The sequence below is a fragment of the Centroberyx gerrardi genome, chromosome 21, assembly GCF_048128805.1.
Source record: "Centroberyx gerrardi isolate f3 chromosome 21, fCenGer3.hap1.cur.20231027, whole genome shotgun sequence".
In the NCBI taxonomy this organism is placed as follows: domain Eukaryota; kingdom Metazoa; phylum Chordata; class Actinopteri; order Beryciformes; family Berycidae; genus Centroberyx; species Centroberyx gerrardi.
Window position 1 is genome coordinate 13,914,195 of NC_136017.1, and position 26,903 is coordinate 13,941,097.

General features: G+C 41.6%; 2 protein-coding genes across 2 annotated transcripts in view; one reads left to right on the top strand and one right to left on the bottom strand.

Annotated features, from left to right (window-relative positions):
• LOC139914137 (gamma-aminobutyric acid receptor subunit beta-3-like) overlaps positions 1–23,343 on the bottom strand; it is a 58,962-nt gene extending 35,619 nt beyond the window's left edge. The window contains exon 1 of the mRNA XM_071902348.1: positions 23,192–23,343. Within this exon, the coding sequence (XP_071758449.1) occupies positions 23,192–23,343 (152 nt within the window). The remainder of the gene's footprint in view (positions 1–23,191) is intronic.
• On the top strand, positions 1–26,672 carry LOC139914138 (gamma-aminobutyric acid receptor subunit alpha-5-like). Its single transcript, XM_071902351.1, has 10 exons — positions 1–16; positions 708–789; positions 1,845–1,969; positions 3,487–3,554; positions 4,537–4,757; positions 10,238–10,320; positions 17,690–17,833; positions 25,118–25,270; positions 25,481–25,692; positions 26,373–26,672. The coding sequence occupies exons 1-10, from the start codon at positions 1–3 to the stop codon at positions 26,670–26,672; spliced, it is 1,404 nt and encodes a 467-aa protein (XP_071758452.1).
• Positions 26,673–26,903: the final 231 nt, after the last annotated feature.

Sequence of the window (26,903 nt, forward strand, 5' to 3'; positions counted from 1 at the left end):
ATGGATCTGCATTCAGGTAAAGCCCTCTTTTCTCACTAGCCTTTTTTCAAATAAGACATAGAGAGAGATAGGGATGAGATACTGTTTTTTCTCATTTTTGAGAGAGAGAGAGGGGGAAAAGGGGGGGGGGTACAGCCCGGCTGAATGGCAATGCCTATGCGCTGGATGCGAATTCATACGCAGTGGAAGCTTTACACAATAGGGACGATGTTGCAGGAACTGTTTGTTTTTTTAATGCATAGGGGGCTGTGGGGCGAGATGCAAAACACCCAGTATTGATCCAGGAGAGACTTGGAGATTTGGAGATTTGGATGTCACAGAGTTGCAGATCGAAAGCCTCATTGAGCAGAGATTGTCCCGCCGCTTGATTTAGCGATTCCTGTAATGGGCTGCCTCTGTATGCAGCGGGGTAAAGAGTTTCTTTGTGCGAGTTGGGGAAGGCTTACTGGCCTTACTAGCCCCCCTGGTTCATTGTGCTTGTCAGGTAAAGGTTGGTTGAACAACATCTGTGGCGGCTATGGTGGGGGAGAAAATGATGACGATGATGATGAGAATGTCTTTATGATGGTGATGATAGTTTCTGGCAGTGGTGCAATTTTTGTTGTTTTTGTTTTGTGTGTGTGTGTGTGTGTGTGTGTGTGTGTGTGTGTGTGTGTGTGTGTGTGTGTGTGTGTGCGTGTGTGTCTGTGTCTCTGTGTGTGTTATAGCTCTAAACAACAAAGTGAGCAGCGTTTCAGTCATGGCATGGCTCGTCCTCTCTCTCCTGGCCCTGTGTGGATGCCAAGATAGGTAGGTCTTTTATTGTCAGCCAAACATGCATAAAACAGTTGGTGAATACATTTTGAACACTGAAGGCCTTTGTGATTACAAAATTCCCTCTCTAAAGTAATAGAAACAAATGAAAAGTTCCATTCCATGATTCTGTTTACCCACTAAATAAAGCTACTTAAAGTTCATTGCTCAATTGTTGAAAAAAATATGCTGTGATTATACAGGTATTCTCTAAATTTTACTCTTATTGTGAAAGCAAGGATCTTAAAATTGCCAATGCCTTAATAATGTTCAATGAGTTTAATTTTCATGACAGCAATCATGTTGTCAGAGTGGGTGATTGATTGTCCCAATTGCTGGGAAAATCAATTCCATAAGCTGGATATCCTATGTTGGAGTTGAACTCAGGTATATTTTTGTTCGGGACCGCTGCCAGCTCGACCTTCTCTCTGTGATTGATCACATATCCAAGTAGCGGTCTGGTACAGTAATGCTTTAAGTGGCTGTCCTGCACTAAAACGAAAGAAAGGAAAAAAAAATCCTTGGCACTGTTGTCAGTAAATCACTGGAATAACCCATTCTCATTTCCGTACAGCTCACACCACGTTCTGGCAATGTCACATGTTCAAATCCGGCCTATAACCTTTATCTCTTTCCTCTGTCAGTCTATACTCTGTTTTATCCAAATTAGCAGAAGTGCCATCAAGATAATATATTCAAAAAAGACAATAGCCATTTTTCCTCATTTTCTTGCAGCCTGAGAGACTGCATTGTATGTCTTGCTTCATGCCACATCTGGCAGGGCTACCCATTTATTTATATTTGGATCGCATATCACAGCTTTAATTATGTCTACTGGTAGTTATAATCAGTACTTGCTTTCAATAATTAATCACAACAGCCATGTCATTAATGCAGGGAGCTAATTAATCACAACAAGCATGTCATTTTGACATCCTAACCACAGGCTGGTCTACTGTCGTTTCTCCTCATAGTCATCCATTGCTGTTAACCACTGAGCTCTCCTCTCCCCCTCCTCCTCTCCTCTCCCCCCTCCTCCTCTCCTCTCCCAGTCTCTGCCAGTCCACCTCGGAGGCTCAGAAGGAGGCGGCCTGCAACGACAACAGCACAGTTTTCACCAGGATCCTGGACGGGCTGCTCGACGGTTACGACAACAGGCTGCGGCCCGGCCTGGGAGGTTAGCCGGGGCTGGGGAACCTGGCCCGTGATCAGATTGAATGGGAAATGACAGTGAACCGTTTAAGATGATGTGACAAGGATAAGGCTAATGAGAATAACTTGAACAATCGGATTATGGTACTCACTTTGAGTAATCTGGTGGATGTATTCTAACTTCTAATCTGCTATTCCAGCAGTATAATAGCTCAATTTCTAGCATTCTACACTGAAACTTTCAAATATGAGAATTTCATATGTTTTTATTCTAATCTACCATTTTAGCATTGTAAATGCAGCATTCAGAGCCCTCTAATTTAAAAGTACAAGACAGTGATCTCACATTCTAATATCATAATGCCACATTGGAGCCTCCCAGCATGCTAGCCTAACCCTCCTAACCCGGACGCGCTGCACTACTGTGGGAAGCCCGCGTTCCTGCCGCAATTTCACGCACTGATTCATGGGAGACGCTGACAGACTGACAGATACAGGGGTAGAAAACGGCGCGAGCAGATGTGGAATTTACTCCCACATGTCAGCTGGGGTGAACGCACACGTGTTGTTGTCAGATGCCGCGTTTCATTCGGAGCCACTGCGCGCTTCGTGAATACGGCCTTTTCTTGTATGCCGCCATGGTAGAAAGAGTAGATCAATCAAGCCATCTCCAACACAGCCTGAATTCAATATACTGTGGTATTTTCTTCACACTCTTCACCCCGGCAACGGGAGATAACCTTGAGAGCCCACAGATTGCTATTCAGAGATGGAGATTTTTTTTTCCCTATAAGAGATGCTATTGAAAGGAATGCCTTTCATTTTTCTTTTCTTCATCCCTCACCCTCTCTCGCTTCTCTTTCTTCTCCATCTCCCCTTCTCTAATGCTGTGGCACTTACTCCATCTATTCCAATGACTTGACGCCGGCTCTTTGTTTTGGACCCATGACATTAGCCTCCTCATTTCACTTCGTTTTCAATGTACTTGCCCCATAATGAGAACAAGCAGGGCTTTTTCATACTGAATGCCTGATGTGTCATGGCAAAAGCCTGCTCTCACGTCCTGGTAACCGTTGCTACCCTTGACAAGAGGCCTATAAATACATACCAGAAAAACATTCAGGCCTTCATTCGGCATTCAACAACCCGCTCTCCACAGCACAACCAACTCGGGCTCGCCAGGATCAAATTTATATGCACAGCAGTGATTGGATGCATCGGAGCAAATGGCAGAAATGTATTGTCCCACCTTTCACATCATCCTCAGAAGCAATGCATTGTAAAAGAAATCCTGGAACTGTGTGGATTTATATGAATACTGAGTGAGCTGCAGTTGAAAACAGCGTTCAACAGATGTGGGTTTTGGAAGGCTGATATCGATACCAGTGTTTTTGTATTGAAGATGCTGATATTTTGTGCCGATATTCCATGTTTAATCTTTAAATCTGACCATTGTCAGTAATTGTAATGCTATTTATTGCCTTTTCTCTCATGCCTTTTCTCCTCATGCCTCAACCATCCTCAACTCTGCTCTCTCAACAGAGAATGTCACAGAGATCAAGACGGATATTTTTGTCACAAGCTTCGGCCCGGTTTCTGACACGGAGATGGTGAGTCCATCAGCCACAAACACCATAGACACACAGAGAGGGAGGCGGGTTAAGCTGGGCAAACACACCAGCAGGATACACTCTTGTTCACACTCGCCTAGGTATTTTTAGATTGTCTGCATCTAAACATTTACTGACATTCCATTAATAACATTGTGACGTTAACAGACATTAAGAGAGACTGAGTTAGCTGTAACCTGGATGTACCCTAGACGCCCCAAATGTGTCTTTGGAGATGGGTGAAGTTGGGGCAGGTATTAGTGACCGAGACGAAATGAATGTAGACGACTTAGTGTGCTTTAAACATTGGAGGTTTAATGCAATGTGGCTGGCCCATTCCCATTTGTTCCAAATGATTCATCCCCTTATTAATTCATCGCCTTATGAACTATAAGGTTCCACCTGGATAGGGAAAGGCATTAAATCTCCTCTTTCATTAAATCCTATATTATGCCCTGCCATATCTTGGCACACTTTGACACAGCAATGACCAAACCTACCACTTGCTTATAATTGACTCGAGAAAGGTATTGACAAGGGCACATGACGGATTAATGAAATGTGGCATGGAGCTCGAATGGCTTTGTGGTTCATAAAAGCTTATATGTCAGCCTGCTAACAGCGTCATTATTCTAGGGGATACAGTATGTGCATCTGTGCTCTTGCTCATTTATTTTTCTCAGCTTGAAGCTAGTTGATATTTCATACGGCAGTGAGTATATGATGGATTTCTACATCGCAGTTAAATCAATGTATGCAATTTGAGTGGGTTTATATAGGCATAGAAAACGATCATAGCAAGCACTCATGTTTGGCTATTACATGTACATAATAGGTTACAGTTGGTCCTTATTAGGTACTACAGAGAACATACAAGTCAAATTACTTAATAAAACCTGTTTCCCTTGCCATAGTTACTGTGTATCCTATTAAAGCAACACGTTAAACCCAGTCTACCTCTTTCCCTTTCTGTCTGCCTCAGGAATATACCATTGACGTGTTCTTCCGTCAGAGCTGGAAGGACGAGCGTCTGCATTTCAAAGGGCCCATGGAGATGCTGCCGCTAAACAACCTGCTGGCCAGCAACATCTGGACCCCCGATACCTTCTTCCTCAACGGCAAGAAGTCCATCGCCCACAACATGACCACACCCAACAAGCTGCTGAGGCTGAAGGACGACGGCACCCTGCTTTATACCATGAGGTAGGCTCAACGTCTCTCCAGTGCGATGAGTCATGCACATGGAGAGTTTTATTCATCCATTTGATAAAAGCGACACCCACTCCCACAAAATGATGGACAGCAAATAAATGAAAACAAATGACGGTGCCTCTTAAAGGATGATAAGTGTCAACATCACAACACATTTTCTGTCTGGATTCTCTACATTTTAGAGGTATTGCATAATGAGGTTTAGGTAATGATTGTTTTTCCAAAGTGGTTTTGGAATAGAACTCTCGAAAAGTTGAAATTGATATCTGCCAAGCATGGTTTGACATTTCATATAATTTCAGCTAAGTTGCTAGTCACAGAACAGCATACTATAGTAGCTTTTGAATGCTTCCCTGTCTGCACAACACCTGAATTCAAGGTTCAGTATTGCCGTGCCACTATTGAGTCTCAAAAGTCTTAAGGGAATCAAAAATTCTCCCCATTCCTACCTCCTCCAACATGTTTTGAGAAGACAGGAGGCAGGTTTAAATCAAGTTTGAGAATTTAATTTTACAATGGCAACCAAGGCACAGCTGCAAACACCCAGGCAGGCCAACATAAAACACAGAGAAATACATTACAGTAGAAAACCTTCAGGATGTCAGTCAGGACCACAGCAAAACAGTGTCACCCAGTGGCCATTCATGGTTACTAGTCATTTTGAGTTGCAGAGGTTTATAGGGGAAATGATGTGGTGATTCAGTCCTGATAGTGCATATTAAAAGCGTGGGAAATATTCAAAAGTGCAACTATTTCTTTTTCCTTTTCATTATGTTTTTATTTTTTCTCATGAACTCATAATAAGGCATGTGCATGAAAGAATGTACATACCAAAGTGAGATGTCTCTTTAAATGGACCAGTGGGGTTTTGAGAAGAACTGCAGGGGGAGATCATCCATTATGAAAAGCAACCCCATTGTGAACTATAGTTTTTGGCAGTGATGAAGTGGTAAATAAAAAAAGTGGGACAACTATGAACTCCGGTTGGTGATCGCTATACACAAAACCACCAGTATCTACACTACCAGTCAAAAGTTTGGACACACCTGATTGAATGTACTATGTTTTTCATGATCTTAAAGCCATTTTGATCTAAAGGCTTGTGCTTAAATGCTTCAAATTTGTTTCTTAGACAAATATAAATAGTGAAGTTGATCCTATGTATGAATTTCTTTCCAAAGCCTTTGCCTTTCCATCAAGGCAAAGGGCGGCTACTTTAAAGAATCTAAAATATAAGATAGTTTTGATTTGTTTAACACTTTTTTGGTCACTGCATAATTCCATATGTGTTATTTCATAGTTTTGATATCTTTAGTATTATTCTAAAATGTGAAAATAGTAAAAATAAAGAAAAATGTGTGTGTCCAAACTTTTGACTGGTAGTGCAGATAGAAAAAAACAATTAAAGCTTACAAATAAAAAGGAGGCAAACTGTTTTATTAGTTGTTATTTCATGAGAAAAAGGAGACGTCTTCCCAGCCTCTTATCTTAAATTATCTTAAATTATCACGGGAGCCATCGAAATAATTCTGCAACAGCAAAACCGTGGCTTTTGTTATCTCGTTTAATGGAACGCTACTGTAACCACAAGGACTTACCGTGACCTTTGGACCGGAGAATTAGAATAATTCTGTGCTTAGTATTTATCCTTAGGAGTTACTGTAGCTGCAGGACTTAGAGTGACTGTATCACGGATGAGAGCACTCTATCTGATATCAATGCCACCCACAGGGAGCATAATGCTGGATGGAAGATAAGATTATCCATATGGAACCGTCCTGACTCTACTCTCTACACACACACATCCAGAGAAGCAGCCTCGTTCTCACGCGCGCACCCCCCCCCACACACACGCGCATTAAACACGTAGGTATACAGAGGCAAACATATGCACACGCTAAAGAGCGAGCGTACGCAAAAGTTCACGCGCTCGTTCACGTTCACGTACACGTGCGCACACACGCATTGTGGATGTTGAGCGTGTTTTCCGCACTAATCAGTAGCAGCGACGCTGAACTTTGAACCCCGGGGGCATAAGAAGTAGAGGATTGTGTGTGTGTGTGTGTGTGTGTGTATGTGTGTGTGCGCATCTGCATCTGTGCATATTTGTGTGCTTTGTATATATATTTGAATGCATGAATGCACATCTATTAAGACGTGTTTGTGTGTGTTTGTGTGTGTGTGTGCACGTGTGTGAGAGAGAGAGTGTGTGTGTGTGTGCTTGTGTGGCCGTAATCTAAAAATGGCATCAGATTCCCTGCCACTGTAGGAATGAAGCAGCAGTAGGTTGCTTTTAATCGTCTGATTGTTACAGTACTGTGCTTGTCATTACCAGCAGAGCTTAACCACAGACAGCACTACTTCTTCCTGCATAGACACACACACACACACACACACACACACACACGCACACACACGGGCCATCTGGGTACTTGCAGGGTACAGCTAACTCACCAGCCAATACTATCAGTCTCTCTTTATGCCTGTTAGCATTGTAAAGAGTTTCATTCTTTAAATTTTTTACAGTTTTGTATCTTTACCCATTGATGTAGTGGTAAATAAAAAGGTGGGTAAACTATGACCTATAGTTGGTGATCATCATGAGGGAAACACCGCCAATATAAACAAAAAATCTATTATATTTTAGCATTATTATAGCATTAATTATGGGGGGGGGGGGGTTAACTTAAAAGGCAATATCCTCATATAACTTACATTGGTTCATACTTACTATGATTTCTACTATGAGGTTACACCATATGTATTTATTTCTGGTTAAAAAGGTGGTAAATTCTACTGTACACATAAAACAGTCGGGTGATTCACACAGGCATGCACGCACTTTTGCATGGCACACACATAACTACTATTACACATGCACACTTTTATGCATGCACACATCCATTTATGGGTGTCATTGAAAGCTCCTCTTCCTCTCTCCTAACCCAATGTGATTGCGCTGTCACCCCATTTGAAAAACATTAGCTAGGAGAGAGCGGCTGGTTTTACAGAGCAAATCTCTATGCATTTGTCTCCATGGATAATTCATAACATGTCCCGTCTCACAACACTGTGCAGGCTTAATGCACATGGACTTGATGGCAGCCCATTATAGCCCGACACAAGATAGGTTACAACAAAGGGGATTCAGAGATGGCGTTATCAGCTGCTTGCAACTCCTATATCACCACAGAGCCAGGGCATTACATACCATTATCAGTAGATACAGTTGGGTTGCCATTCTCACTCTTGTTCCTAGTGTTGACTTTATGATCTGAATTACACTGGTGGCATTCAGACATGTTACTCTACCATACTGACAATTTGTGTCAGTTTGAATTATGTATGACAATTCCTTATTTAAACTACCATATCCTACAGTGCAAATTGCTGCTGATGTGTAAAGACAGTGCCTTCGCAGTTCTTCTTCGCAGTGTTTTTCCTTTTTTTTTTTTTTTTCCTGCATTTGAACATTTACATGGTTCTTCATGCCCTGGGTAAAATTCATAACCTGGCATCCCATGAAACCTATTTCATAGCAGTTGTATGATTTAAAAAAGTATATGTGCTTTTAGACTGATTTTCTGAGATCCTGAGAAGTTGATTTTTGGAGACTATCATTGATAGAACTGACTCTGGGACATTATTCTAATTTCAATATAAAATAGAGATTCTGGATTTTAAGGTATTGATTATAGGTTTCTGGCACAACTGTACAAATCATACAAATCGGAGTGCACCCAAAATTCAAAGCAGTCTTTACAGGCATCCCTGCTCATGGTGCAAGGACACATGAATAATTGGAACATGGTGTAATAGCCAACAGCCATGCTCTAATTTCCATCTCCAAGCCTCCAAGACACCCGATCGAAATCCTTCAGCTGTTTTAGACACAATAAGCAAGGTAATGCAATTGGGTAATCTCCCACTGATGTGGAAAGCAACCTGAGCCCCAAAACAGTCATCTCTAGGGAGCAGAGGTGGCCTGTTTTCCCACTTCATTCTGCTTCATTCACTTTTATGATATGATTGGGAGATTGCTTGGATTCATGCGGGAGGTTTTGGAGCATGAAAAACAAGACACAAGGGGATTTTGCCACATAGTTGTCACATACATTGTAATTCAAATAATTTGAAAAAACAACAACACTCATCTCAATCATTTATTTCATCATGCAGTTAATGTTTTCAGCTTTGAGGTTGTTTATGTGTCTGGATGGTTAAAAGATGGATAAAATGCATAGAAGTGAAATGTTTAATACAATTTTTACGAATATGTTTTAGTGTGCTGGCTTCTGCTCCACTTCATTTTCCTTCATCCAGCCCATTAAGTTCAGTGAATCCACATCATCATATCACTGTATTGCTATTTATTATCTCGTATGGAGCAAGAATACCCAAAGGGATTTGATCAAATCTAGGGCACACAGCTGAATGTGTTTGAAATGAAAAGGAAAAAAAAAAAAGAAGAATGATGATGTGTATGCTTGATTTACTTAATCTTGCAGTTCTTGTTTTCTGTTCAGGAGACTGCAGGGGTAAAAATCAGTTGTATCCGTGGCGGCTCAAATGATATTTATATGTAAAACCATTGAGATTTTATTCCCCTGGCCTTGGATTTGAATTGAGTTTCATTTGGAGTGAATGATTGACATGCAGGGATTAGAGGTGGACTCTCTCGTCTGCTTAATTCTGATTTATTCACTCCATCTTTACATTGTGAGCCCAGTTGAACCTTTCATACGAGCCACAATAGCTTTTCAAATGCCATCATCTTAGCAATTCAAATTATGTTCAAGTCATAGTTAGATAACAGAGGTTTCAGGTGATGTTCAACAGTCATACTGCAAATGATTTGCAGTACCGTCAATCAGCTCGATTGACGGTTGAAAGAAAAAATAAAAATAAAGTAAAAAGGAACTTGCATGGTTCTTTGTCCCAAGGTTTCATTTAGAAAAACATTGGTGGTTCTTAAGCAGAAATACACAGAGGGATTTGACTGTTTTCCAGGGAGGGAGGAACAGAAAAACACATTGACACTACAGCCACCAGGTGGTAGTATTATCACTGTAATGCCAGTCTTTCTCAATGGGGGAAATACTGTACTGTACTTGCAAGTGATATCCATGAAACTGTGTTATCATCATCACACTGTTAAGAGATGACATTATCAGCAATGAACGCTCCTTCCTGGTAAATTTACTTGCTGTCCTATGAAGGGGATGGCTGACAGACCGGGATGAAATACCCGCACTGTTTGAAACCTATCTCAAATTGATCTACAAAAAGCAAAGAAGGAAGTAATAATCTCTCCTCAGTCTAACTGCTCTCTTAAAAATAATAAAGAAAACCTGTCTACCTCTCTCCTTAGCTCTTATTCTAGGCTACTTCTTTTCCTTACGTGATCGTTTTATGGTCACAGGATATGTTACATGGTTAAATGGATGTATTGTGTCTGTGTTTTTCCTTAGGTTGACCATATCAGCAGAATGTCCCATGCAGCTGGAGGATTTCCCCATGGACGCACATGCCTGCCCTCTCAAGTTCGGCAGCTGTGAGTAAAAAGACTGTTGTTGATATGCACCACTTTTATGTTTTTATAATCCAGTATCATATACTAATCTGAGACAAAGATATACTAAGGCATTTGGATAGGCATGGGATAGACAAAAGTTACTGAATCTGAATTGAGAAAACATTTTGGGTAATATTCTGTCATTGCTGCTTTGTCAAAGACTCTATTTTTGACTTGGTTGACATCTTTTTTATTGAATGGTCTATATCCTATTTTCAGGATATATGAAGGGCCATAATCAAGTAAAAATCACTGCTAACCTCAGATAATAGGCTATCACTCAGGTATGTGATGTGATGCAGTGTCTAAAAACTGAACATTGCCTTCCATGCGCTAGTGCACCGAAGCCAAGATTTCGAGAGTTCAAGGAGATAATGTTTTATCAGTGTGTGTACATGGACTGAAGTCGAGAAAATATTGACAAAATAATAAAATTTCCTTGGCAACTATCCGCAAGTTTGGCAACAGAGTCAGAATTGATTTTTTGCTTGTACCAAGTGAAATCTTCAGTTCTTTACTCTTGAATCTTCTAAAAGCTGGCCTCATCCTGTCCATTCATGTGTGTTCTTACTCTGGCCGTCTATACAAACAAATGATGTACAGCATTCCCCCAAAGCCTTGTGACTAAGTTACATTTTTATTACCTTTATCTAAGGTTTGCTGGGGGCATATGCTCTTTTACAGCTTCATACAAATAGCCCACAGTTACTGTAAATACACCTGGGAACTGGCCAGCACAACCACAATCTTCTGCTGTTGGCAGCCCCACTGGAGCAGTTGGGAGTTAAGTGCCTCGTTCAAGGGTATTTGGAAGCAGTGAAGTTGCTGAGTAATGGGAGAACATTGCTTATTCGCCTGCCCCACCCAGATTGCTCCAGTCAGCCTGTTTATCTAAACATTCCAGTCAAAAGCCTGCTTCTCCAACATTTAGGCTATCACTGGGCAAATTAAGACATCTGGAACAATTTTGAGGTTCTACTGATTCAATTTTTACTTACAGTGGTAATCTGCAAAACTTTTTTTTTTATTTTGGTGGCATCTTTGGTACTCATTGCTGTGGTGTTTCTGCTCTGCTCTTCCCAGAGATCGCCTGTCAATCAAACAGTGTGTCCAGTACTGTGACGTTGGATTTTCTGTTGATGAGTTTCTGTAGGCGGCGCTCTTTTCTTTGTCTGTTCATCCATGGTGGCTATCACTGCTCATGCTAACTACACAGTTCTTATACTGTTGCTGCTGCTGGAAACATAAAACGCATCACTTCCTGTGTGCCAGATTTTTCCAAGGAATCACTGTTGCTAAGCAATATTAGCCCATACTCTGCTAACTGGCTGGAATTGTATGTGGCTTGACAACATGTGTGTTGTATTGTGGTTAGCATTATGGACTACTGGGGCTTTGTTGATTTGAATGACATAACAGTTTCTGAATAAATAGCTATGGGTTTCCCTTGTAAGTTGTATTCAAGAACTTATGAACAGGACTGAATGGAGGTGAAGAGAAGAGAAGAGAAGAGAAGAGAAGAGAAGAGAAGAGAAGAGAAGAGAAGAGAAGAGAAGAGAAGATTACATCTATCTTCTGACACCCAACTAGGGCAGCAATCGGAAGGGCTTTCCCCAGTGACTTCTTAATGGGACACCCTGTCTGTGTGTCCTAACATTCAGGTCATGTATAGAAACCAAAGTGGCCCTGGGGGTATTTAAAGACAGATCTAGCTAAAAGCCACACCTTGGGAGCCTCTTGGCTAAAAGGATGAGCCTCTTATCCCCAGATTTCTGTGAGACGCAGTCCGCCCACACTCACTGTGTAACAGTGGCACATTGGACTGCAATCCAATTAGACAGTAAGGAGCTGCTGGGCCTTCTCATGGCAAACAGTAATCTAATCATGTGTTGATAGCAAGTATTTAATATAGTATATAGTATATAGTATAGTATAGTATATAGAAGCTTTTAAGATAGAACAGTGTTATGTTTTAGTATCTCTGTGTTTTAGTATCTATGTCTAGTCTGCTATGTAATGTAAGATCATTACTTAACTGCACGGAAATTGATCCTCTTGACTTCTACCATACCTCACCCATTCTCACAAAGTTCTCTATACCGTGCAATACTCTTCAGAAGGCACAAGCATATGTTTATGCATTGGCATATTCTTGAAACTGTATCAAGAGTCAAAAATATTCTCACATTCTATGAGTTATTTGAGGTTGCCCTCTAGATCATTCATACATTTGCCACCCATCCATCCATCAATTCATCTTTAACCAAAATGAAGATGCACATGACACACAGTGACAAATTCAAAGAGGGATTCCATAAAGCATGAAGAATTGTTGGAGAGTTGGCCATGGTGCAGGATCCTTACTTCCAAATGCTGTAGATGCTCCCATTAATAGAATCCCACTAATTACAATCTCTTTCTCTGACCTAATCACCTCCTGATTTAGGCCTTGGCCTCAAGGGACATCCATCTATCCATCCATTTTCTACTAGCCACTTATCTGGGTCAGGGTCATGGCAGCAACACGGCGAGCAGAGCAGCCCAGACATCCTTTTCCCCAGCAACTTCCTCCAGCTCCTCCTGGGGGAGCCCCAAGCACTCCCAGGCCAGCTGGGAGATGTAGTCCCTCCAGCGTGTCCTGGGTCTGCCCTGAGGTCTCCACCCAGTCAGTCATGCCCGGAACACCTCCAATCGGAGACACCCGGGGGGCATCCTTACCAGGTGCCCGAACCACCTCAACTGGCCCTTCTCAATGTGAGGAGCAATGACTAGATACTGAGCTCCTCTGGGATTGCTGAACTCCTCACTCTGTCACGCACATGAGGCCAGCCTCCCTGCAGAGGAACCTCATCTCGACAGCTTGTATCCGCGATCTCATTCTTTCGGTCACTACCCAAATCTCGTGACCATAGGTGAGGGTTGGGACGAAGATCGACCGCTAAATCAAGAGCTTTACTTAGTGGCTCAGCTCTCTCTTCACCACCATGGTCCGATACGACGCTCATTTACTCTGGCCAATGCACCTGGTGGTCAATCTCACAATCCTTCTTATCCTTACTCGTGAATAAGACCCCGAGATACCTGAACTCCTCCACATGGGGCAGCTGCTATTGTCTGCAAACAGCAAAGATGCCACCTTAATGTCACCGAAATGGACAATCTTCAGACCTCGGCTGTGCCTTGATATCCTGTCCATGAATATCACAAACAGGAGAGGGGGCAAGGCGCACTCTTGTCAGAGTCTGATGCCCACCTTGAACGTGCTTGACTTAATGCCAAGAATGCGACAACAGCTCTTGCTCCGAGTGTACAGCGACTGAATGGCTCGCAGCAGCGATCCTGGCACCCCGTACTCCCGCAAAAATTCCCATGGGATATCTCAGGGAACACAGTCGTAAGCCTTTTCCAAATCCACAATACATTCATACTATCCCGGGTCTTAAACTAAACAAAATGACTGTAGTGCCTGCCACAAAAATAGGGCTAAAGTTTTCTCATGTTTTAGGTCATGATAGGTTCAGAATGTCACTGTCCTCACCTTGAAGTATTCATTCATCCATCTATCCGTTTTTCCATAGGTCCATTGGTAACACTGGTAACAGAGTAGTGATTCATTGTTCTAAATATTCATAAAGCCTAGTGCAGTAAAGCATGAAGAACTGTTATAAAGTTGGCCCAGGTGTGTTTTCCTCTCTGCCAAATCCTTTAGCTTACCCACTGTATAATGGATTCTCACTAATCCCCTATTCTGGCCTAGCTGTCTCCCAATTTAGGTGCTGGCCTTTGGCCATACAGCTCTCAAATGTAGGACAATTAATTCTCTATGGTAAACTGTTTAGGGTGAGCCCAGGGATGTAGCATTTAATTTAGGATGTGATCCTTTGTTTCACAACAATCAAAATGGCAGCCAAAGGTGCCACACTCTCTTGTTAAGTGAACTTATCCCTCCCAGATGTCTGAGAGTAGCCTGCATTGAGTGTACTTACTGTGTCACACTCAATATACACAGAGTACAAAATATTAGGAACACTTACTTAATATTGAGTTGCACTCCCTTTTGACAATTTATGTCTCAATTGCCTCAAGGCTTTAAAATCCTTCTTTGACCTCCTCCCCTTTATCTCCATCTATGCCAAGCTACCGTTTATGGCTTTCACCTGGATTTACATGTTCAGGCTTTTTTTATGGAAATAACAGATGTTTCTAACATTTTTAGGAATTGAAATATGTCCATGACGTATGATATACAGTATATGTATATCAGAAACGTCATATGTAAGGACTTGAACTTTGAAGAAACTAAATCACATTTATAAAGGCAGCTACACAGGCAAGTCATATCAAGTGATATCACATCATATTGATTGCCAATTTGGAAGTATATATCAGCTTTAAAAGAGGTCTGACAAGGACCACTTGCCTGTGAGATTTCAACGCAACATGAGGCAGTTAACGAACTTGTAAATAGTCAATGCCCAAATTTCAAGTGCATCACTCAACATATGCCAAACAGACAAACTGCATCAGCAAAAGCAGCGGTCACAAGTTGAAGCTCACTCACAGGGATAGACAGACAGTTAGGAGGATAAGCACCACAAAACTACGTAGTCACTGGGAGTGCGTAGAGCAATAGTAAGTCATGAGTTTGGATAAGTTTTAGCTCACTTTGCTTCACGCACAAGGTGGGAGCAGCAAAGCGTGTAGTGTGAACTGCTGAAAAGTTGGCCCAGGTGCATTGTCTTGTCTGCTAAAGCCTTTAGCCGTTCCTCTCCATAATGAAATCTCCCTATAATCCCTTATTCCAATCTAACTACCTTTTAATTTAGGTCCTGACCTTTGGCCTGACAGTCCCCAAATTTAAACGTGACATACCTTTTACATCAGCATCCAGCTGCCAAGTGTGCACCCAGAAGGAAAGCGCTCAATTTAAGATGTTATCCCCAGGCCAAAAATAAACAAACAACAATCACAAGGCCAAGGGTTTAGTTAGTGTTAGTGACAACCAGCCACATAAGTTTTGACCAAATAAATCTTAAGCATATTTTCAGGTTCAGAAATTTCCAATTAAGGAAACTACACTTGGCAGCATCAAATTCACTGTGCAGTTCCTTTTTTCTCACCATGATCCGTTCAGAGTTTTGACTGTGCCTGGCAGGTTGTGGATAATTCTTTCTTCAACTCCGCGTTTGTCATGGGGGAATAAATCATAGCTACTCTCTCTTCCCTGTATTAAAATGTTACCTTCTGAGAAAATCAAAATAAATAAATAAGTGTCAATGAAATTGAACATCTAAGTGGGCACTTTATTGTCAGCACTCTGACTCAGCCCTCTTCTCTCTCATTATTTTCCTCTCAGCAGAGTTTTTCTTTTTTCATTTTAGCCTCCATCTATCTCTTTCTCAGATCCTAATATGTTTTTTACCATCTCCATCAATTGGCTTTATTATTCCAATTTATAACCCAACATGATCACAAATAGCCATTCAGTATCTACTGTGTTGTGGCCCGTTCCTCCCTGTTCTTAGACTTGGAGGTTGTTTTTGCTTGTGCCAATCATTCTGTAATCGTGTGGTAAACAAAATGTTCACCATAACAGAGCGTCACTCTAATTCTGTGCAAGGCCAAGCACAGTATAATTTCATGATCCTCATCTACGTTTGTATCATTTGTATTTTCTGAATACACAGCAAAAATTTCCATTCAAACAAGCCAATAATTGAAGTATTCAGTTTGTTAAAATAACATTTTTAAAGACTGATATTTTATTATTTAACTTGTTTTCAATGCTGTTTTACTTCTTTCGATTTTTTTTTGTGAAATAAGTGAAAATACCTTGAAATAATGCTGATCAATAGTTTCAAGGTAATGCCGCTTGATTCATGAAAATTCATGAAACAAGTTGAGTTGCATTGGAAACAGTTGAAATGACAGTAATGGGAAACATCATTGATTAAATCATCATCTTCTCTGGGAAACAGTCTTCATCAATAATCCCATGGTGCACTGCAGTAGAGAAAGATGAAAAAAGACCCTTAAACAGTAGGCTAGCCAAATATACGAGGCCAGATTTGTAAATAGAATGAAAAATGAACACTTCTCTCCATGCAATGTGAAATTCTAATTTTCATGTTTCAATATTTCAGTCCTCCTGAGGGGGCAGTGAGAAAAAAAATCGATGGCCAGTATTTATGCAAGATTCGACAGAAATAAATGAAATAGCAGCAGAGGTTACAGAGTTTGTGTTCTGTTTTTCATCACAAGTGTGATGCAACACATTACAGTTAATCTGAATAGGTCTGGTTCCTGCTGACTGTGGAGATCACCTCTGACCCAGAACTGTGGTTTAAACAAAAATACACTCAAACAAACACACACACACACACACACACACACACACACACACACACACACATACACGTTTAAGCATGCAAAATTCTGTTCCTGGTCGAACCAAAGGGTGCTGGACAGATTACTCACACACACATGGTTGGTTACACACATAATGTGGGTGACTCAGATTTAAATGTATGTAACTGTATGAGTAGAGAGTAGGATTCTTCTTCACTTGTTGGCCATTTCCCAGATATTCAACTTGGGCCCATACCTTTTGAAATCCTTGAAATTGCACTGTTTGACCTAATGGGGGCACTGCAATTATAAGTCAAAATAACTGCTACACTACTGCTCCAATTTTGATGAAACTTTGAGAGATGATGCATCTTGTGAATGATTGGCCCAAGGGATGCCTGCATCATTCATTCACAACTTTTGCACGTGTTGAGAAGGTTGTATATGATGAGTTTCATTTAAAAATAAAATATGGTTGTAATGTAGAGTATAGGAAGAGTTTCACTTCAATGATTAATGATATGACAGTAAACAAATTAAGATTTTATTCTCTATTACCATATTTTTTATTTTGCTATTAACATGTTATTGTACTAATATTTAATTCTGATGATTACCTATGTTTTTAAAATATGGAGCAATGAACATCAGATGCCTTCATATGTTTATTATACTGCATTGATGTGCTTTGTACTGATGCTTATTATTGACAACAACAGCTGTATGGAGTCTGAGACAAATTCCCCCATGGGAGCAGTAAAGTTGATCTCATGTTACTGTCTTATATATCCACATGTCCAGTGCTCACACCATAGGATGAAATGGATGATGAAAATTCAAATACTAATTCCAAGTAATGATGATGACAATCTGAAATTGACAGTATATCAATTCAATCCTCCAATTCCTCTCCCCCTCTCTCTCTCTCTCTCTCTCTCTCTCTCTCTCTCTCTCTCTCCCTCCCTCTCTCTCTCTCTCTCTCTCTCCCTCCCTCTCTCAGATGCCTATCCCATATCAGAGGTGGTCTACACTTGGACTCAGGGAGCTGCTAAGTCCGTGGTCGTGGCAGAGGACGGGTCAAGACTCAACCAGTACCATCTTATAGGACAAACCGCCGGCACAGAGGACATACACACAAGCAGAGGTGTGTGTGTGTGTGTTGTCATGTAATCAATTATAGTAAAGAACATACTAGATTATAGAGAATAGAACACAAAAGAATAGAATAGAATAGAAGAGTTAAATTCTACTTGGGTAAAAAAAGGAAAAATAAATGTCATTGTAATAGTGGTATTAGTAGTAGTAGTAGTAGTAATAGTACTAGTAGTAGTAGTAGTGGTAGTAGTAGTAGTAATAGTAATAGTAGAACTTAATCCCAAAGTGTGACAATCTTCTATCACTGAAATACAACAAGTGATACAGTTAGACACAAATGAATAGAATAGAATAGAATAAAATAGAATAGGATAACTAGATTTGTATCAAATTTTAGCTTCTGTAAGTAAAGAGCTATGTTACTACCCATGCATTGCCCAGAGTAGAGGCAAGTAGAGCAGAGTACAGAGGGTATAATCTGAGTATAAAGACATCCAGCCTGGAGATCAGAGTGTGTTATGAGGAAGGCAGCAGACCAGCGGAGCCTATCCCAACCCAAACACCACCAGCTGTCACCCGGCCGAGCCGCCACACATTGGTGACATAGAATGCACACTGCAAAAACATCCATCTTAAGAAGTCATTTCATTATGTATAAAAAAATTTTTTGAAAACATCTGCCTATGGTGTGAGAGAATTTCACTTGTTTCAATACAATTCAGCTATTGTTTCAAGATTTTTTTTTTTTAATTAAGCGGTATTAACTTGATACGAATTGAGTTTTCTGCCTTACATAGAAATTGCTGCCTGATACAAAAAAAAACCTGAAAAACAAAACTGAAACACATTGAAACAAGTACAATTTTCTCATACATTTTTTAAGATTTTTTACAGTGCATGAAAACAGGAGTGTTTGATTTACTTCACCTTGTAGGTCATGTCGCTTTCTGCCTCTGGGCCCCCCTCCAAGCGCCTCATAAACAATTTGAGCTGAAATTGGTTTTTGCTAGCAAATAATGTTTACAAGGCAAAGAAGGAGTAACAACAGATTCCTGCTGATTTCAAAAGGCACAAGCTGTACAGCCCTGCCCCGGTTCACCTGTTGCACACCACAGCCTCATTCTGACTGGGATTGAAGCAATCATACATTACTTTTTATCAAACCATCACTAATCTAAAAGATTTAAAGGTGCCATATTATTCATTTTTCATAATTTTGTTTTTAAATATACTATAGCTCAGGATAAGAATAGTGTTCCTCATGATCAAATAAATGTAGTTTAGTTAAAAGTTCAATTGAATTGGTTAAATTTAATGAATTTGAGGACTAAGTCCTCACAATACTGGACTCTGATTGGCCGACAACATCATGCAGCTCCTTTAATTCAATGATGAATGAGAGGAGGCTTACAAGTCCAAATGCTGTAAACTGGCCTCATTGGAAGGATGTCAGTAATTCTTTAGTGAGGGAGCCAATCAGGACCAAGTCCAGCTGTAATGCGTTTACTGGATTCGATCTGAAACTGCATGAAAAAAAGGGCTGATTTTTGAAAAAAGGCAATAACTTTAAATTTAACCACTCAAACAAAATCAAATTTTAACAATGCTTTCATTAAACATTTTTGATCACATATGTATATAAATAGAGGGAAATTTGAATTTCTATAATATGGCACCTTTAACCCATATCCTACTACAACAACAATACTTCTTTACTGTACATATCCATTTATCCATTCATTATCTCCATCCTTCTTGCAACACCTTCGGCTAGATTTGTGAAATTATGTTTTTCTCGTGCATCTTGTTTTCATGTGCCAATTCGTCTGTAGTGTATCATAATTGTAATAACAAATAATGTGATGTAACTAATTCTAGATTAGGAAAGGAAAGATAAATGCTGCGTGGAGAGATGGGCGTGCGAGGAAGAGAGTAAATGGGGGAAACATTATCTGGAGATCAGAGTCAATGAGTGGAGGGTAGTGGAGGAGAGTAGCCTATCCCTCACACAACCAGCTGTCTGCAGGCCTTGCCAGCACTGTAAAACAACACTTATCCCCTGCATGAGCCCATGTGTGTGCACTGTGCACACACACACACACACACACACACACTGATAGAGAGAGAGAGGCCTGAGACCTGGGGTTAATCTCCCACCCAACCGCCCATCAGCCTTTGCATAAGAAGATGACATCACAGATCAGCGAGAGATTGGTTGGTTGGCTGTCCCTGATTGTGTGTGTATATGTGTATGTATGTGTGTGTGTGTGTGTGTGTGTGTGTGTGTCTGGGGATTGGACAGCCTAGCTGTGACACGTGGGGGGGTGGGGGTGGGGGCGTTGAAAGGCATCTGCTTAATACCCTTATGTAAAACGGAACTGTAATACACTTCCCCCCCAGTTACCAGTAGAATCATTATTAAAAGTGTGGATTTCCCCATTTTTTTTTTATTTGTGCGCCATGGCTGAAACCTTGCCTGTGCTTTCTGACTGGCTGACTAAGTGGTTTAAACAAGGGGTTAAAGAGTTCAGTGGTTGACTGACTGGCTGACTGATTGGCCTGGCTGCCTGGCTGACTTGCTGGTTCACTGGCTGGATGCATCGATTTCATGGTTGACCAGTTGGCTGGCTGACTGGTCAGCTAGTTAGCTAACTGGATGACAGAATGGGTAGCTGAATGGGTGAATGGCTAGCTGTCTGGTTGATTGGTTCAATGGTTGAACTGCTGACTGGCTGGTTGACTGGCTGGTTATGTGGCAGGCCATGACATATCACATTTTACCCCTCTTTACCTGTTGGTTGCTGCAGTCTCAGTTAATAGTAAATAAAATGAATGATGGGCCGGACGTTTTGCATTCTATAAATGCCCAACATGGAAGTAGTGAATTGCCCTGGGGAAGCTGAGGGTTAGGGTTAGGCTAGCTAGCAAATTAACGAAGGCTAGCAAATAGTTTAGGTACAAGAAGCTAGTATGACAGTTTTCCATTCACAGACACAGTATTTATTTGGTTAAAGAATTCCCAAAGTCCCAAGTATTTTGGCAAATGAGTTAGCCCATCTGGCTGCCAGGCTGAACTTGGAGGTGTGGATTGTCATGCACTGCAGAGAGAAAGTTGCAACCAGACTAACTTGCTGAAATTGATCACAAGTCCAAAAATAACACTTTGCTGGTAGGGATGTGATGATAATAGTGATGCTAATTATGATGGAGTATTTTCAAAAAATACTCTTTTTCCCACTAAGTGGCAAAGGGTCATGTACAACTTTTCATGCACCATTCTACCAGTTCTGCCACCCAAGACGTTGTTTGATGACACCATCCACTCCCCCTTCCTTCTTAATATTTTTATATCCTGCTTGGAGTACTAGATGTGTAGGGGTTTGCCACACAGAACAATACAATGAGTGTCACAAAATGTATGTTATTGCAAAGTCATTTTGTGTACTTTTATGAGACTGATTTACTTGACATTACCTGAATTGCCCTAAATCAGTAAACACCCATCTGGTGCCCGGAGTAGGTTAAAACAAACACTAGAAATTATTTGCAAATCCTATTTAACCTAGGTCTTGTAAAGACAGTAGGCCATCGTTCAGCGCAAAGCTTCTCTGTCTGGAAACCGTCCAAATCTGTGGAGTTCGCTGATGAGTTTCAGCATTGGGGTCACATTCAGTCCAGGTTCATTTTGTTTCTGTATGTTTTCGGCTCTCTTGCAAATACCTTTCACTGACCAAACATGACACTTTTGAATGTTTAAAAATAGATGCCTCCTCTGTCTGTTCATTCCTAAGTCACAACCTGAAACCAATTTTGTCGCATCAGTATGTAAGGGTATATGGGTATGTGAATTACAAGAGTTTGTAGTGAGCTCTGTTATTCGGAAGTAATTGAACACAAGTATCAAGACTGTTGTCAGCTCTGCCAATCACAAGTAAAGTATTGACATGAAAGTCAATCCTGGCTGTGCTGGCTTGGTCCAACATGCCAGCACCCCAGTGAAAAGGCTACAGCGTACCGACTGATTTAGAAATATTACATTATGTAAATGAGACAATGACAAAAAGGATCAAAGTTGTATATTAATTCCAAATTTTTAAAAAATGCAACCAAGATGTGTAACTCTCTAATTTGTGCTTTAACCGGTGTTTGCATTTGCATTAACATGACTAGCATGACTTGACATCAATGATATTCCAACTTCCTGGCTTGACCTGTGTCCCCACAACCTAACCTTGGATATTTTAAGGTTAGAATAAATTAAAGGCCTCCTCCAGTGACCTCAGCAACCCATTCCAATTTCTAAGCTTCTCTGAAATCTGTCCATCTGTCCATCTCTAAAAGTGATGTATGATTACCTCAACCAGTTACAATCACAATCAAAAAGAGATTCAGGTATGCAGGAAAGATCTAGGGTGACAACGTACCGCCATGCCTCTTTCCACAGGCAAGAATTAGTTACTACAGTAACTTGTGAACCAATGATTTGCTTTAAAGAGTTATTTTAAAAGCTAAAAGATTTTCCAGAAAATTAGCAAGGAATTAGCACTTAGGCCAACTTTAAAACTGCTCTTCATACTTCACTATATCTCTTTTTTAATCTCGGACTGTGGTTTTGTCATAATGTTTGACAGTGGGTTTTCTCATGATACTGACTTGTTATAAGGCCAAGATAAGATATTCAGTTCTGTCTACTCTGCAAGTAGACATTGAGAAAATACTTTACTGGATGCTTCAACTAGGGCTGAGGCTACCCATTATGCTATGCAACATGATAGATGTTAAAATTATCATCATTATTTGACAATAATAGATCATGTTGAATTCAGCATACTGATTCTGTGAACATAGATCTTGAAAACTTGATGTATGGACATGGACATGGATGGATGGATGGATGGATGGATGGATGGAATATATGTGTATGTTTAAGTGGATGGGTAATATTCAAAACCTTATCATGAAGAATCTCTATCACTGCATTATGTATGAGTTGTTGTGGGCCCTTAATTAGCACACCTAATCTTAGAGAACATTCCCTTTTGGCCTAAATAAAGAAGGAGATTAGTCCAGAAGTCTTTCTTTAAAGGCTTGACATCTTTAAGGGCATGACTCCTTCCTTCTCAGACAGCAATATCTTTCCTAAAATAACTCCCAAAGTCTTAAAGTAGAAAGTGAGCAGATAAGACACTTGCTACTTCTTCCCCAGTTTGCAGCGACAGAGCTTGTAAGGATAGACTAAAATGCTTTGGATTATCATCTGCTGTCTTTAAAGTGAACTTCATGGGCCAAAATCCCCTAGATTATTTCCTGAAAAAAAAAAATCAGTTCAGACTACTCCGATTACCCTTAAAACCAATCAGTGATGCATTTACAGGCAAAAACAATGAACTGCTCCTCTCCTACTCACCAATTGACCAGCATGGCAGCGTTATTCTCCGAGATGAAAGGAAGTTCCCCATGGACGCTTTGCAATACAAATCCTTGGGAGAAAAGCAGTAAAATCCACCAGAGGAACATGTTCCTCCTCATTCCTCTGCCCCCAGTCCTGTCGGGATCCATGCATCAAGGGCAAAAACGATCCCGGGTGGTCCCGGGTCGGCGGCGCCCGGCGTCTGGATGTTTCCGACAGCAGTGGAAGTCGATGGGGTAGTCGTGGGCCAGGTGGCCTGGAGTCATGGGGGCGTCAGGGGGCCCGGGTGACGGGGCAGAGGTGAGAAGTAGCGGCGGCGGTGCTGATCTGCTGATCGAGGCATGGCGGCGGTGACGTTGACGTAGGTGGTGTACGGTGGTTGCTTCTCTTCAGCAGAAAACGCCTGTGAATTAAACAGATTTACCTTACTTTTCAGGCTGCAGGCTGGTCTGAATCACTTTGCTTCTTCTTTCCTTCTCATGCCAACCAGTCCAATCAGCATTCCAGCTCTCCACAAACAGCTGCCGAACAGCAGAAAAACACAACACATGAAGAGGAATGGAAGGAAGATAGAAAATGTCCACACCGGTTAGCCCCCCTCCATCCCACCAGTGATTAGCGGTAGTGAGTGTCCCTCTCTCCGCGGCTGAGAGTGCGCGCCTTAGTGTGCGGCTGAGGTGTATGAGTGTGTGTGTGCGTGTGGCTGTCAGCGGCCAGAGATCATGCTTCGTGTGTGTTTCCGAGTGTGTGTGTGTGTCTGTGTCTGTGTGAGTGTCTGTGCCGGGATTGGCAGGGCAGAGTGGGCGGGGCTCAGCGCTCTGTGTGGCTTCCCAGGACAGGAACCCTCCCTCCCTCCCTCCCCCCCTTCATTCCCTCTTTCTCTCCTCTCTCTCACTGATGGCAGGATGCAGATTGTAACCAGGGATTAGGGAGGTTCAAAAATCCGATTTTGCCTGGAGAAAGCCTCATGTATTACTCTGTGTGTGTGTGTGTGGGTGTATGTGGGTGAGAGAGAGAGAGAGAGAGAGAGAGAGAGAGAGTGTATGTGCATGCTGCTTGTGTATGTGTGCGTTAGTGTGTGGAATATAGTCAGTGGATTTTTCATAGTTTACCAGAGCCTGCAGTCGGAAACTGCTGCTGGGGAGAGGATTTTTTAAAGCCTCAAATGCAATCTTCAGTTGGTTAACGGGATATTGTGTTCTCTCTCTCTCTCCCTCGCTCTCTCTCTCCTCTCTCTCTGTCTCTGGATTTACTTTGCACAGGGACTGTCATTGCCCATTGTCAAATACCCGACATTAACTGCATAATAATCTATTGTCATGTTGCCGCCATCAAACACAATGATTAACGCGGCCCGCTCTAGTTTTTCAGTTTAATAATGCTTTTGAAGTTGGGTTCCTTCCCTCACAACTGAATGTGAAATGTTCTCTTTATGCTGGCTTCATTGTAAGCAGTGCCACCTTTCCATTTTCCACTTCCACCACCTTTCATTATTTCATTACTGGAACAGCAGGAAGGGGGAGAGGCGCATTATTTCAGGGAGACACATGAGAAAAGGTTGTGACTAGTTTGCAAATAATTCTTTGCACTTGTTGTAGCCAATGATTGCATTTGTTCTAAGCGCTATGAGGGCAATTTAGATACTGTCAGGTAAGTTCTAAAAAATAACAACATAGACTTTCTGGGAGTTATTGTATTGTCCTATGTGGTAAACCCCACCCATCTGGTGCTCTAAGCAGGTTAAAACAAACGCCAAGAAAATACTATTATACTATTTACCCAGGTCTGGTGCCAACAACATTCAGTTTCTTGGACTGAAAATTGAACATGATACTTTCATCACCAGGAAACATTAGTCTACTTGCCTTGTTTATCACCTCCCATCTAACTTTATATCCTTTTTATTTGTTTGTTCCCCTTTAGGACAGTACACAGTGATGATGGCCCACTTCTACCTGAAGAGGAAGATTGGATATTTTGTCATCCAGACATATATGCCCTGTTTCATGACTGTAATCCTGTCCCAGGTGTCATTCTGGCTAAACAGAGAGTCAGTTCCTGCAAGGACTGTCTTTGGTGAGTAAAGCCGCTTATTTTTATCTCATTCTCTTTCTTTCCTTTATTTGTCTGGGTAATATTACAGATATGCACATTCACACCAGGGAGCTGCCCAGAACAATAACTGAGCAGCAGCACTGCAGCAGAGCGCCCACCTTTGTTCATTTGCCCCAGCCACATTGTGAAAACGCAATCTAAGCTTGTCACGGTCTTTCTGTTTGGACCCAGGGGTGACCACCGTGCTGACCATGACCACCCTCAGCATCAGCGCGAGGAACTCTCTCCCTAAGGTGGCCTACGCTACAGCCATGGACTGGTTCATCGCTGTGTGCTACGCCTTCGTCTTTTCGGCCCTCATCGAGTTTGCCACAGTAAACTACTTCACCAAGAGGAGCTGGGCGTGGGACGGCAAGAAGGCCCTGGAAGCACAGCACCCTAAGGTACAGCCTTTGGTCTGCTGTAGCATTGTATATGCTGATACGTTTCTTGATAAGTTACATATTTGGCAGCCACTTTTATGCAAACCACCTTACAGTACTATGAGTGCATACATTTTATGAGTGGGCCCAGTGGGAATCAATTGTGTAACCTTGGAAGTGTTCGTGTCATGCTCTATCCATCAAGTTAAACCACTTTAAAGCACCATGCACAGGGTTCATGTGGTATACCCAACTGACCAATAAGTCTGCAATTGTGATTATAAGTTAAATAAACTTGTATTACATTGAAAATGACAGAAGGAAATTAATGTCTTCATCCCTTTCCAGACCATGTAGATGGAAAACTGACTTGACATGCATTGGTTAACAGCTGCAATAAAAGACACACATCTACATCTTGTGATTATGCTAAATAATCAAAATCAAATTGCCAGGGCACCAGTGGTAATCATGCTACTAGTAGTAATAGCACTAGACATCACTGTGACATGCCTTAAATTACTGATATGTCTCTCCTGAGTGACATTCAATTACACAGAACCCTAGATTTTTATGAAAATTACAAGTGGTACCTTGGGAAAATCATGAATTTCACTGAGTAGCTCAGGTCAAAAAGTACCATCACAGACCTTCCCTGGTGAACGCTTAAGACTAATCAAGCAATTCATTGTCCCATGTAGAAGCGGGACCCCATGGTGCTGTCCAAGAAGCCCAACAACGTTTGCTCGGCGGGAGTCAACTACACCCCCAACCTGACCAAGGACGTCTCCATCTCCACGATCTCCAACACCACGTCGGTGCAGCTCCGCGCCTCCGAGTCCAAGATCCTGGACCCCAAGAAGACCTACAACAGCGTCAGCAAGATCGACAAGATGTCCCGGATAGTGTTCCCCGTCCTGTTCGGGACCTTCAACCTCGTCTACTGGGCCACATACCTCAACAGAGAACCGGTGGTCAAAGGAGTTGTCACCTCCACGTAATCTCACGTAATCATTTTTTTTTTTTCTCAAACTGTCCAAAAGTGTTCTGTTTTTTTCTTTATCGAGACGGCAAGGGGGTGCGCATTGTGAGCAAGGGAGGAGGTTTTAGCAGGGGTCCAGCCTTATTCAGCGGGGTGATGTGGACTTATGAAATAGGAGAGGGGTCGTTGCCACTGTAACATCTGTGGCCGCACCTCCACCTTAATCTCTGAGAAGATGATCTACTGCCCT

Bases quoted from the DNA above. Each gene is read 5' to 3' on its own strand.
- LOC139914138 (XM_071902351.1), top strand. The intron at 10,321-17,689 runs GTGAGTAAAAAG...TCCCTCTCTCAG, and splicing joins CCCTCTCAAGTTCGGCAGCT to ATGCCTATCCCATATCAGAG. The intron at 17,834-25,117 runs GTGTGTGTGTGT...GTTCCCCTTTAG, and splicing joins GGACATACACACAAGCAGAG to GACAGTACACAGTGATGATG.